Genomic DNA, 14656 nt, shown 5'->3' with positions numbered 1-14656 from the left:
TATTTTATGGTAATGAAACCCCAAGGATTTTATTGAAGAGCTGCTGCCAACTCATATTAATGACCGGCACGTTTACCATGTTGTCATTTAAATGTTCACTAAATAAAGTTCTGGAATGTATTGTAGTTCTGGAATGTATTGTAGTTCTGGAATGTATTGTAGTTCTGGAATGTATTGTAGTACTGGAATATATTGTAGAACTAGAATGTATTGTAGTTCTGGAATGTATTGTAGTTGGAATGTATTGTAGTACTGGAATGTATTGTAGTACTGGAATGTATTGTAGTTGTCTGAACCTGCAAGATCTCAGTCAGAGAAAACCTAGTCAAATACTGTCTGTGTTAGAGCAAGATCTCAGTCAGAGAAAACCTAGTCAAATACTGTCTCTGTTAGAGCAAGATCTCAGTCAGAGAAAACCTAGTCAAATACTGTCTCTATTAGAGCAAGATCTCAGTCAGAGAAAACCTAGTCAAATACTGTCTCTATTAGAGCAAGATCTCAGTCAGAGAAAACCTAGTCAAATACTGTCTCTGTTAGAGCAAGATCTCAGTCAGAGAAAACCTAGTCAAATACTGTCTCTGTTAGAGCAAGATCTCAGTCAGAGAAAACCTAGTCAAATACTGTCTCTGTTAGAGCAAGATCTCAGTCAGAGAAAACCTAGTCAAATACTGTCTCTGTTAGAGCAAGATCTCAGTCAGAGAAAACCTAGTCAAATACTGTCTCTGTTAGAGCAAGATCTCAGTCAGAGAAAACCTAGTCAAATACTGTCTCTGTTAGAGCAAGATCTCAGTCAGAGAAAACCTAGTCAAATACTGTCTCTGTTAGAGCAAGATCTCAGTCAGAGAAAACCTAGTCAAATACTGTCTCTGTTAGAGCAAGATCTCAGTCAGAGAAAACCTAGTCAAATACTGTCTCTGTTAGAGCAAGATCTCAGTCAGAGAAAACCTAGTCAAATACTGTCTCTGTTAGAGCAAGATCTCAGTCAGAGAAAACCTAGTCAAATACTGTCTCTGATCCAGCCAGATCTCAGTCAGAGAAAACCTAGTCAAATACTGTCTCTGTTAGAGCAAGATCTCAGTCAGAGAAAACCTAGTCAAATACTGTCTCTGTTAGAGCAAGATCTCAGTCAGAGAAAACCTAGTCAAATACTGTCTCTGTTAGAGCAAGATCTCAGTCAGAGAAAACCTAGTCAAATACTGTCTCTGTTAGAGCAAGATCTCAGTCAGAGAAAACCTAGTCAAATACTGTCTCTATTAGAGCAAGATCTCAGTCAGAGAAAACCTAGTCCAATACTGTCTCTGTTAGAGCAAGATCTCAGTCAGAGAAAACCTAGTCAAATACTGTCTCTGTTAGAGCAAGATCTCAGTCAGAGAAAACCTAGTCAAATACTGTCTCTGTTAGAGCAAGATCTCAGTCAGAGAAAACCTAGTCCAATACTGTCTCTGTTAGAGCAAGATCTCAGTCAGAGAAAACCTAGTCAAATACTGTCTCTGTTAGAGCAAGATCTCAGTCAGAGAAAACCTAGTCAAATACTGTCTCTGTTAGAGCAAGATCTCAGTCAGAGAAAACCTAGTCAAATACTGTCTCTGTTAGAGCAAGATCTCAGTCAGAGAAAACCTAGTCAAATACTGTCTCTGTTAGAGCAAGATCTCAGTCAGAGAACACCTAGTCAAATACTGTCTCTGTCAAAGCTTCTATTAAAGAAAGCCCTTGAAGTGTCTGGCAGCAGCTATTGTATTTGAGGATTGTTCTTAAATGAGAGATTTAATCGTACAGATATAGCCACGCTGATAACATTACAGCTAATGTGATAGAAACATTACAACATTTACCTGATTTATTTGATATTAATGGTTAATAATGAATCATTAACTAACAGTAAGAAATGTCTGTTGTATTAAATGCTGTGTGTCTGTAAAGGGATGCGTTCCACTCTAACTTCCAGGCAGGTAGTCTGGTTGAATGGTCAGAGGACAATGAGGTTTTACTAGAGATAGATTGAGCTGACAACGACTTGGTGATAAAGACCTACAGCCCCGCACTTCATAGGCAGGATGTGGTGTGTGTGACTGGAGATAGAGATGAGACAGAGATGAGACTGGAGACAGAGATGAGACTGGAGACAGAGATGAGACTGGAGACAGAGATGAGACTGGAGACAGAGATGAGACTGGAGACAGAGATGAGACTGGAGACAGAGATGAGACTGGAGACAGAGATGAGACTGGAGACAGAGATGAGACTGGAGACAGAGATGAGACTGGAGACAGAGATGAGACTGGAGACAGAGATGAGACTGGAGATGAGACTGGAGACAGATGAGACTGGAGACAGAGATGAGACAGAGTTAGCCTGGAGACAGAGATGAGACTGGAGACAGAGATGAGACTGGAGACAGAGATGAGACTGGAGACAGAGATGAGACTGGAGACAGAGATGAGACTGGAGACAGAGATGAGACTGGAGACAGAGATGAGATAGAGATGAGATGAGACTGGAGACAGAGATGAGACTGGAGACAGAGATGAGACTGGACTGGAGACAGAAATGAGACTGGAGACAGAGATGAGATGAGACAGAGATGAGATGAGACAGAGATGAGACTGGAGACAGAGATGAGACTGGAGACAGAGATGAGACTGGAGACAGAGATGAGACTGGAGACAGAGATGAGACAGAGTTAGCCTGGAGACAGAGATGTGATGAGACAGAGATGAGACAGAGATGAGACTGGCGACAGAGATGAGACAGAGATGAGGCAGAGATGAGACTGGAGACAGAGATGAGACTGGAGACAGAGATGAGACAGAGATGAGACTGGAGACAGAGATGAGACTGGAGACAGAGATGAGACTGGACTGGAGACAGAAATGAGACTGGAGACAGAAATGAGACTGGAGACAGAGATGAGATGAGACAGAGATGAGATGAGACAGAGATGAGACTGGAGACAGAGATGAGACTGGAGACAGAGATGAGACAGAGTTAGCCTGGAGACAGAGATGAGACTGGAGACAGAGATGAGACTGGAGACAGAGATGAGATGAGACTGAGATGAGACAGAGATGAGACTGGAGACAGAGATGAGACAGAGATGAGACTGGAGACAGAGATGAGACTGGAGACAGAGATGAGACTGGAGACAGAGATGAGACTGGAGACAGAGATGAGATGAGACAGAGATGAGATGAGACAGAGATGAGACTGGAGACAGAGATGAGACTGGAGACAGAGATGAGACTGGAGACAGAGATGAGACTGGAGACAGAGATGAGACAGAGTTAGCCTGGAGACAGAGATGTGATGAGACAGAGATGAGACAGAGATGAGACTGGCGACAGAGATGAGACAGAGATGAGGCAGAGATGAGACAGAGATGAGACTGGAGACAGAGATGAGACTGGAGACAGAGATGAGACTGGACTGGAGACAGAAATGAGACTGGAGACAGAAATGAGACTGGAGACAGAGATGAGATGAGACAGAGATGAGACTGGAGACAGAGATGAGACTGGAGACAGAGATGAGATGAGACTGAGATGAGACAGAGATGAGACTGGAGACAGAGATGAGACAGAGATGAGACTGGAGACAGAGATGAGACTGGAGACAGAGATGAGACTGGAGACAGAGATGAGACTGGAGACAGAGATGAGACTGGAGACAGAGATGAGACTGGAGACAGAGATGAGACTGGAGACAGAGATGAGACAGGAGACAGAGATGAGACTGGAGACAGAGATGAGACAGAGATGAGACAGAGATGAGACAGAGATGAGACAGAGATGAGACAGAGATGAGACAGAGATGAGACAGAGATGAGACAGAGATGAGACTGGAGACAGAGATGAGACTGGAGACAGAGATGAGACTGGAGACAGAGATGAGACTAGAGACAGAGATGAGACTGGAGACAGAGATGAGACTGGAGACAGAGACAGAGATGAGACAGAGATGAGACAGAGATGAGACTGGAGACAGAGATGAGACTGGAGACAGAGATGAGACTGGAGACAGAGATGAGACAGAGATGAGACTGGAGACAGAGATGAGACTGGAGACAGAGATGAGACTGGAGACAGAGATGAGACTGGAGACAGAGATGAGACTGGAGACAGAGATGAGACTGGAGACAGAGATGAGACTGGAGACAGAGATGAGATAGAGATGAGACTGGAGACAGAGATGAGACTGGAGACAGAGATGAGACTGGAGACAGAGATGAGACTGGAGACAGAGATGAGACTGGAGACAGAGATGAGATAGAGATGAGACTGGAGACAGAGATGAGACAGAGTTAGCCTGGAGACAGAGATGAGACTGGAGACAGAGATGAGACTGGAGACAGAGATGAGACTGGAGACAGAGATGAGACTGGAGACAGAGATGAGACTGGAGACAGAGATGAGACTGGAGACAGAGATGAGATAGAGATGAGATGAGACTGGAGACAGAGATGAGACTGGAGACAGAGATGAGACTGGACTGGAGACAGAAATGAGACTGGAGACAGAGATGAGATGAGACAGAGATGAGATGAGACAGAGATGAGACTGGAGACAGAGATGAGACTGGAGACAGAGATGAGACTGGAGACAGAGATGAGACTGGAGACAGAGATGAGACTGGAGACAGAGATGAGATGAGACAGAGATTAGATGAGACAGAGATGAGACTGGAGACAGAGATGAGACAGAGATGAGACAGAGATGAGACAGAGATGAGACAGAGATGAGACTGGAGACAGAGATGAGACAGGAGACAGAGATGAGACTGGAGACAGAGATGAGACTGGAGACAGAGATGAGACTGGAGACAGAGATGAGACTGGAGACAGAGATGAGACTGGAGACAGAGATGAGACTGGAGACAGAGATGAGATGAGACAGAGATGAGACTGGAGACAGAGATGAGACTGGAGACAGAGATGAGACTGGAGACAGAGATGAGACTGGAGACAGAGATGAGACTGGAGACAGAGATTAGATGAGACAGAGATTAGATGAGACAGAGATGAGACTGGAGACAGAGATGAGACAGAGATGAGACAGAGATGAGACAGAGATGAGACAGAGATGAGACTGGAGACAGAGATGAGACTGGAGACAGAGATGAGACTGGAGACAGAGATGAGACTGGAGACAGAGATGAGACTGGAGACAGAGATGAGACTGGAGACAGAGTTAGCCTGGAAGAGTTTAGAACAATCCCTCACTGTCTCATCATCCTGGCATCTGGGAAACGAAGCCGGGTTGGCGGTACAACAACATCCTGGCATCTGGGAAACGAAGCCGGGTTGGGGGTACAACAACATCCTGTGTAGATAACCAGCAGATGAACCAAGGGGTCTTGATGCCCCCCGATCAGCATGGGAGGTGTCTTGATGCCCCCCGATCAGCATGGGAGGTGTCTTGATGATGCCCCCCGATCAGCATGGGAGGTGTCTTGATGATGCCCCCCGATCAGCATGGGAGGTGTCTTGATGCCCCCCGATCAGCATGGGAGGTGTCTTGACGATGCCCCCCGATCAGCATGGGAGGTGTCTTGACGATGCCCCCCGATCAGCATGGGAGGTGTCTTGACGATGCCCCCGATCAGCATGGGAGGTGTCTTGATGATGCCCCCGATCAGCATGGGAGGTGTCTTGACGATGCCCCCGATCAGCATGGGAGGTGTCTTGACGATGCCCCCGATCAGCATGGGAGGTGTCTTGACGATGCCCCCGATCAGCATGGGAGGTGTCTTGACGATGCCCCCGATCAGCATGGGAGGTGTCTTGACGATGCCCCCGATCAGCATGGGAGGTGTCTTGACGATGCCCCCGATCAGCATGGGAGGTGTCTTGATGATGCCCCCGATCAGCATGGGAGGTGTCTTGATGCCCCGATCAGCATGGGAGGTGTCTTGACGATGCCCCCGATCAGCATGGGAGGTGTCTTGACGATGCCCCCGATCAGCATGGGAGGTGTCTTGATGCCCCCGATCAGCATGGGAGGTGTCTTGATGCCCCCGATCAGCATGGGAGGTGTCTTGATGCCCCCGATCAGCATGGGAGGTGTCTTGACGATGCCCCCGATCAGCATGGGAGATGTCTTGATGATGCCCCCGATCAGCATGGGAGGTGTCTTGATGCCCCCGATCAGCATGGGAGGTGTCTTGATGATGCCCCCCGATCAGCATGGGAGGTGTCTTGATGCCCCCGATCAGCATGGGAGGTGTCTTGATGATGCCCCCCGATCAGCATGGGAGGTGTCTTGATGATGCCCCCCGATCAGCATGGGAGGGGTGGAACCAGCCATGACTAAGCATTTCTTTAGATGTCCTATATAAGATCTCTGGTTTACAGTATCAGGTTTGGCTGATCGGCCCAACAGTCCAGAGTGTTAGCTTGACTCGTCCCATTATTGGCATAATTAATCGATAATGAATAAAGATGGTTGTTTGAAAAAATGACAGAGTCTCTATCAGTATGACTTTCCACAACGGTACCAAGACAGTGTCTGTTTCACCTATGGTGAAGAGTTTAATCTGATTCATTATGATCTAGGATCAGGGCCCCCTCCCTCCTGTCTATGTTATCTGATTCATTATGATCTAGGATCAGCCCCCCCCCCTCCTGTCTATGTAATCTGATTCATTATGATCTAGGATCAGCCCCCCCCTCCTGTCTATGTTATCTGATTCATTATGATCTAGGATCAGCCCCCCTCCTGTCTATGTAATCTGATTCATTATGATCTAGGATCAGCCCCCCTTCTGTCTATGTAATCTGATTCATTATGATCTAGGATCAGCCCCCCCCTCCTGTCTATGTTATCTGATTCATTATGATCTAGGATCAGCCCCCCCTCCTGTCTATGTAATCTGATTCATTATGATCTAGGATCAGGCCCCCCCCCTCCTGTCTATGTTATCTGATTCATTATGATCTAGGATCAGCCCCCTCGTCTATGTTATCTGATTCATTATGATCTAGGATCAGCCCCCTCCTGTCTATGTAATATGATTCATTATGATCTAGGATCAGCCCCCTCGTCTATGTAATATGATTCATTATGATCTAGGATCAGCCCCCCTCCTGTCTATGTAATCTGATTCATTATGATCTAGGATCAGCCCCCCTCGTCTATGTAATCTGATTCATTATGATCTAGGATCAGGGGCCCCCTCCCTCCTGTCTATGTTATCTGATTCAATACGATCTAGGATCAGGGGCCCCCTCTCTCCTGTCTATGTTTTCTGATTCATTATGATCTAGGATCAGGGGCCCCCTCTCTCCTGTCTATGTTTTCTGATTCATTATGATCTAGGATCAGGGGCCCCCTCCCTCCTGTCTATGTTATCTGATTCAATACGATCTAGGATCAGGGGCCCCCTCTCTCCTGTCTGTTTTCTGATTCATTATGATCTAGGATCAGGGCTCCCCCTCCTGTCTATGTAATCTGATTCATTATGATCTAGGATCAGGGCCCCCCTCCTGTCTATGTTATCTGATTCATTATGATCTAGGATCAGCCCCCCTGTCTATGTTATCTGATTCATTATGATCTAGGATCAGCCCCCCCCCCTCCTGTCTGTGTAATCTGATTCATTATGATCTAGGATCAGCCCCCCCTCCTCCTGTCTATGTAATCTGATTGATTATGATCTAGGATCAGGCCCCCCCTCCTGTCTATGTAATATGATTCATTATGATCTAGGATAAGCCCCCCCCTCCTGTCTATGTTATATGATTCATTATGATCTAGGATCAGGCCCCCCCTCCTGTCTATGTAATATGATTCATTATGATCTAGGATAAGCCCCCCCCTCTCCTGTCTATGTTATCTGATTCATTATGATCTAGGATCAGGTCCCACCCCTCCTGTCTATGTAATATGATTCATTATGATCTAGGATCAGCCCCCCCCTCCTGTCTATGTTATCTGAATCATTATGATCTAGGATCAGCCCCCTTCTGTCTATGTAATCTGATTCATTATGATCTAGGATCAGCCCCCCTCCTGTCTATGTAATCTGATTCATTATGATCTAGGATCAGCCCCCTGTCTATGTTATCTGATTCATTATGATCTAGGATCAGCCCCCTTCTGTCTATGTAATCTGATTCATTATGATCTAGGATCAGCCCCCTCCTCCTGTCTATGTTATCTGATTCATTATGATCTAGGATCAGCCCCCTCGTCTATGTTATCTGATTCATTATGATCTAGGATCAGCCCCCCTCCTGTCTATGTTATCTGATTCATTATGATCTAGGATCAGCCCCCTCGTCTATGTTATCTGATTCATTATGATCTAGGATCAGCCCCCTGTCTATGTTATCTGATTCATTATGATCTAGGATCAGCCCCCTTCTGTCTATGTAATCTGATTCATTATGATCTAGGATCAGCCCCCCTCCTGTCTATGTAATCTGATTCATTATGATCTAGGATCAGCCCCCCCCCTTCTGTCTATGTAATCTGATTCATTATGATCTAGGATCAGCCCCCCTCCTGTCTATGTTATCTGATTCATTATGATCTAGGATCAGCCCCCCTCCTGTCTATGTAATCTGATTCATTATGATCTAGGATCAGGGCCCCCCTCCTGTCTATGTTATCTGATTCATTATGATCTAGGATCAGCCCCCTCGTCTATGTTATCTGATTCATTATGATCTAGGATCAGCCCCCTCCTGTCTATGTAATATGATTCATTATGATCTAGGATCAGCCCCCTCGTCTATGTAATATGATTCATTATGATCTAGGATCAGCCCCCCCTCCTGTCTATGTAATCTGATTCATTATGATCTAGGATCAGCCCCCTCGTCTATGTAATCTGATTCATTATGATCTAGGATCAGGGGCCCCCTCCCTCCTGTCTATGTTATCTGATTCAATACGATCTAGGATCAGGGGCCCCTCTCTCCTGTCTATGTTTTCTGATTCATTATGATCTAGGATCAGGGGCCCCCTCTCTCCTGTCTATGTTTTCTGATTCATTATGATCTAGGATCAGGGGCCCCCTCCCTCCTGTCTATGTTATCTGATTCAATACGATCTAGGATCAGGGGCCCCCTCTCTCCTGTCTGTTTTCTGATTCATTATGATCTAGGATCAGGGCTCCCCCTCCTGTCTATGTAATCTGATTCATTATGATCTAGGATCAGGGCCCCCCTCCTGTCTATGTTATCTGATTCATTATGATCTAGGATCAGCCCCCTGTCTATGTTATCTGATTCATTATGATCTAGGATCAGCCCCCCTCCTGTCTGTGTAATCTGATTCATTATGATCTAGGATCAGCCCCCTCCTCCTGTCTATGTAATCTGATTGATTATGATCTAGGATCAGGCCCCCCCCTCCTGTCTATGTAATATGATTCATTATGATCTAGGATAAGCCCCCCCTCCTGTCTATGTTATATGATTCATTATGATCTAGGATCAGGCCCCCCTCCTGTCTATGTAATATGATTCATTATGATCTAGGATAAGCCCCCCTCTCCTGTCTATGTTATCTGATTCATTATGATCTAGGATCAGGTCCCACCCCTCCTGTCTATGTAATATGATTCATTATGATCTAGGATCAGCCCCCCTCCTGTCTATGTTATCTGAATCATTATGATCTAGGATCAGCCCCCTTCTGTCTATGTAATCTGATTCATTATGATCTAGGATCAGCCCCCCTCCTGTCTATGTAATCTGATTCATTATGATCTAGGATCAGCCCCCTGTCTATGTTATCTGATTCATTATGATCTAGGATCAGCCCCCTTCTGTCTATGTAATCTGATTCATTATGATCTAGGATCAGCCCCCCCCTCCTGTCTATGTTATCTGATTCATTATGATCTAGGATCAGCCCCCTCGTCTATGTTATCTGATTCATTATGATCTAGGATCAGCCCCCCTCCTGTCTATGTTATCTGATTCATTATGATCTAGGATCAGCCCCCTCGTCTATGTTATCTGATTCATTATGATCTAGGATCAGGTCCCCCTCCCAGTCTATGTTATCTGATTCATTATGATCTAGGATCAGCCCCCCTCGTCTATGTTATCTGATTCATTATGATCTAGGATCAGCCCCCCTCGTCTATGTTATCTGATTCATTATGATCTAGGATCAGGTCCCCTCGTCTATGTTATCTGATTCATTATGATCTAGGATCAGGTCCCCCTCCCAGTCTATGTTATCTGATTCATTATGATCTAGGATCAGCCCCCCTCGTCTATGTTATCTGATTCATTATGATCTAGGATCAGGTCCCCTCGTCTATGTTATCTGATTCATTATGATCTAGGATCAGCCCCCCTCGTCTATGTAATCTGATTCATTATGATCTAGGATCAGCCCCCCTCGTCTATGTTATCTGATTCATTATGATCTAGGATCAGGTCCCCTCGTCTATGTTATCTTGAGGTCTGGTCTCTCTATCGGTAATCTACACTAAGATTTGATCTGTAAAGTCTAGTCTATATCTGTTATCTACACTAAGGTCTGATCTCTCTATCTGTTATCTACACTAAGCTCTGATCTCTCTATGTGTTATCTACACTAAGGTCTAGTCTATCTGTTATCTACACTAAGCTCTGATCTCTCTATGTGTTATCTACACTAAGGTCTAGTCTATCTGTTATCTACACTAAGGTCTGATCTCTATCTGTTATCTACACTAAGGTCTGATCTCTCTATCTGTCATCTACACTAAGGTCTGATCTCTCTATCTGTTATCTACACTAAGGTCTGATCTGTAAGGTCTAGTCTCTATCTGTTATCTACACTAAGGTCTGATCTTTATCTGTTATCTACACGGTCTAGTCTCTATCTGTTATCTACACTAAGGTCTGATCTCTATCTGTTATCTACACTAAGGTCTGATCTCTCTATCTATTATCTACACTAAGGTCTGATCTGTAAGGTCTAGTCTATCTGTTATCTACACTAAGGTCTGATCTGTAAGGTCTCGTCTCTATCTGTTATCTACACTAAGGTCTGAACTCTATCTGTTATCTACACTAAGGTCTGGTCTCTATCTGTTATCTACACTAAGGTCTGATCTCTATCTGTTATCTACACTAAGCTCTGATCTCTCTATGTGTTATCTACACTAAGGTCTAGTCTATCTGTTATCTACACTAAGCTCTGATCTCTCTATGTGTTATCTACACTAAGGTCTAGTCTATCTGTTATCTACACTAAGGTCTGATCTCTATCTGTTATCTACACTAAGGTCTGATCTCTCTATCTGTCATCTACACTAAGGTCTGATCTCTCTATCTGTTATCTACACTAAGGTCTGATCTGTAAGGTCTAGTCTCTATCTGTTATCTACACTAAGGTCTGATCTTTATCTGTTATCTACACGGTCTAGTCTCTATCTGTTATCTACACTAAGGTCTGATCTCTATCTGTTATCTACACTAAGGTCTGATCTCTCTATCTATTATCTACACTAAGGTCTGATCTGTAAGGTCTAGTCTATCTGTTATCTACACTAAGGTCTGATCTGTAAGGTCTCGTCTCTATCTGTTATCTACACTAAGGTCTGAACTCTATCTGTTATCTACACTAAGGTCTGGTCTCTATCTGTTATCTACACTAAGGTCTGATCTCTATCTGTTATCTACACTAAGGTCGGATCGCTCTATCTGTTATCTACACTAAGGTCTGATCTGTAAGGTCTGATCTCTCTATCTGTTATCTACACTAAGGTCTGATCTCTCTATCTGTTATCTACACCAAGGTCTGATCTCTCTATCTGTTATCTACACTAAAGTCTGATCTCTCTATCTGTTATCTACACTAAGGTCTGAACTCTATCTGTTATCTACACTATGGTCTGGTCTCTATCTGTTAACTACACCAAGGTCTGATCTCTCTATCTGTTATCTACACTAAAGTCTGATCTCTCTATCTGTTATCTACACTAAGGTCTGATCTGTAAGATCTAGTCTCTATCTGTTATCTACACTAAGGTCGGATCTCTATCTGTTATCTACACTAAGGTCTGATCTGTGAGGTCTAGTCTATCTGTTATCTACACTAAGGTCTGATCTCTCTATCTGTTATCTACACTAAGGTCTGTTCTGTAAGGTCTAGTTTCTATCTGTTATCTACACTAAGGTCTGAATTCTATCTGTTATCTACACTAAGGTCTGATCTCTATCTGTTAATACACTAAGGTCTGATCTCTCTATCTGCTATCTACACTAAGGTCTGATCTCTATATCTGTTATCTACACTATGGTCTGATCTGTACGGTCTCTATCTGTTATCTACACTAAGGTCTGAACTCTCTATCTGTTATCTACACTAAGGTCTGTTCTGTAAGGTCTAGTTTCTATCTGTTATCTACACTAAGGTCTGATCTGTAATGTCTAGTCTCTATCTGTTATCTACACTAAAGGTCTGATCTCTCTATCTGTTATCTACACTAAGGTCTGATCTGTAAGGTCTAGTCTCTATCTGTTATCTACACTAAGGTCTGATCTCTCTATCTGTTATCTACACTAAGGTCTGATCTGTGTGTGTGTCTGCAGGACATCTTCAACGCTGTGATCAAACAGAACCCCTTCCTGGTTCACCAGCTGCCCTGCTTCTGGAACGTCCAGCTGTCAGACCACACCCGCTCTGAGAAGTGCTACAAGGATGTTTCAGACCTCAAGGTGAGTTCAGCATCTCACACACAGATGGCAGCTGTTTCCATACACCCTCTTTGTGTGTGTGTGTGTGTGTGTGTGTGTGTGTGTGTGTGTGTGTGTGTGTGTGTGTGTGTGTGTGTGTGTGTGTGTGTGTGTGTGTGTGTGTGTGTGTGTGTGTGTGTGTGTGTGTGACAGCAGAGTAATGTCGGCATCATGCCCCCTGCTCCTTCCAGATGCTTCTACTCTCTCTGACTGGTCTGTCATCTCTCTCTGTCTCTCTGACTGGTCTGTCATCTCTCTCTGTCTCTCTGACTGGTCTGTCATCTCTCTCTGTCTCTCTGACTGGTCTGTCATCTCTCTCTGACTGGCCTGTCATCTCTGTCTCTCTGACTGGCCTGTCATCTCTGTCTCTCTGACTGGTCTGTCATCTCTGTCTCTCTGACTGGCCTGTCATCTCGGTCTCTCTGACTGGCCTGTCATCTCTGTCTGTTTCTCTGACTGGCCTGTCATCTCTGTCTGTTTCTCTGACTGGCCTGTCATCTCTGTCCCTCTGTCTCCCTCCTCTCTCCCCCACTACAAGTGATTCATTGGAACTTGTTGTGAAGAACAGGCACTTAGCGCTTTTCAGTATCCTCCCATCTCACTCTATGCCTCTCTTTCTTTCTCTCCCTCTCTCTCTCTCTTCCTCCCTCTCTCCCCCCTTCCTCCCTCTCTCTCTCTTCCTCCCTCTCTCCCCCCTTCCTCCCTCCCTCTCTCCCCCTTCCTCTCCCTCTCTCTCTCTCTTCCTCCCTCCCTCTCTCCCCCTTCCTCCCTCCCTCTCTCCCCCTTCCTCTTACTCTCTCTCTCTCTTCCTCCCTCCCTCTCTCCCCCTTCCTCCCTCTCTCTCTCTCTTCCTCCCTCCCTCTCTCCCCCTTCCCTCTCTCCCCCTTCCTCTCCCTCTCTCTCCGTCCCTCTCTCTCTCCCCCGTCCTCCCTGCCTCTCTCTCTCCCTCCCCCTCACCCCTTCCTCCCTCCCTCTCTCCCCCTTCCTCCCTCCCTCTCTCCCCCTTCCTCCCTCCCTCTCTCCCCCTTCCTCCCTCCCTCTCTCCCCCCCTTCCTCCCTCCCTCTCTCCCCCTTCCTCCCTCCCTCTCTCCCCCTTCCTCCCTCCCTCCCTCTCTCTCTCCCTCCCCCTCCCTCCCTCTCTCCCCCTTTCTCCGTCCCTCTCTCTCTCCCCCTTCCTCCCTCCCTCTCTCCCCCTTCCTCCCTCCCTCTCTCCCCCTTCCTCCCTCCCCTCTCCCCCCTTCCTCCCTCTCTCTCTCCCCCGTCCTCCCCTACAGGTGATCCATTGGAACTCTCCTAAGAAGCTGAGAGTGAAGAACAAGCACGTAGAATTCTTCAGGAACCTGTACCTCACCTTCCTGGAGTACGACGGAAACCTCCTGAGACGAGAACTCTTCGGCTGCCCCAGCGAGACAGACCACAACAGCGAAAACGTATGTGGAACTATACTGATCTAGAGTCAGTTTAAATGCAGCCCTGAGAAAGTAGGTTCACCAATACTGATCTAGAGTCAGTTTAAATACAGCCCTGAGAAGACAGAAGGATCAGATGTGGTATTAACTATGAGAAGACAGAAGGATCAGATGTGGTATTAACTATGAGAAGACAGAAGGATCAGATGTGGTATTAACTATGAGAAGACAGATGTGGTATTAACTATGAGAAGACAGATGTGGTATTAACTATGAGAAGACAGATGTGGTATTAACTATGAGAAGACAGATGTGGTATTAACTATGAGAAGACAGATGTGTTATTAACTATGAGAAGACAGATGTGTTATTAACTATGAGAAGACAGATGTGTTATTAACTATGAGAAGACAGATGTGGTATTAACTATGAGAAGACAGATGTGGTATTAACTATGAGAAGACAGATGTGTTATTAACTATGAGAAGACAGATGTGTTATTAACTATGACAAGACAGAAGGATCAGATGTGGTATTAACTATGAGAAGACAGATGTGGTATTAACGA

General features: G+C 45.4%; 1 protein-coding gene across 1 annotated transcript in view; it reads left to right on the top strand.

Annotated features, from left to right (window-relative positions):
- LOC124021628 (LARGE xylosyl- and glucuronyltransferase 1-like) overlaps positions 1-14656 on the top strand; it is a 114513-nt gene that overhangs the window by 46176 nt on the left and 53681 nt on the right. Inside the window, exons 8-9 of the mRNA XM_046336766.1 lie at positions 12536-12661; positions 13954-14109. Coding sequence (XP_046192722.1) covers positions 12536-12661; positions 13954-14109 — 282 coding nt within the window. The remainder of the gene's footprint in view (positions 1-12535; positions 12662-13953; positions 14110-14656) is intronic.

The sequence above is a fragment of the Oncorhynchus gorbuscha genome, unplaced genomic scaffold, assembly GCF_021184085.1.
Source record: "Oncorhynchus gorbuscha isolate QuinsamMale2020 ecotype Even-year unplaced genomic scaffold, OgorEven_v1.0 Un_scaffold_1150, whole genome shotgun sequence".
Lineage (NCBI taxonomy): Eukaryota > Metazoa > Chordata > Actinopteri > Salmoniformes > Salmonidae > Oncorhynchus > Oncorhynchus gorbuscha.
Note: the sequence above shows the minus strand (reverse complement) of the source record. Positions and strands in the feature narration are given on the sequence as shown.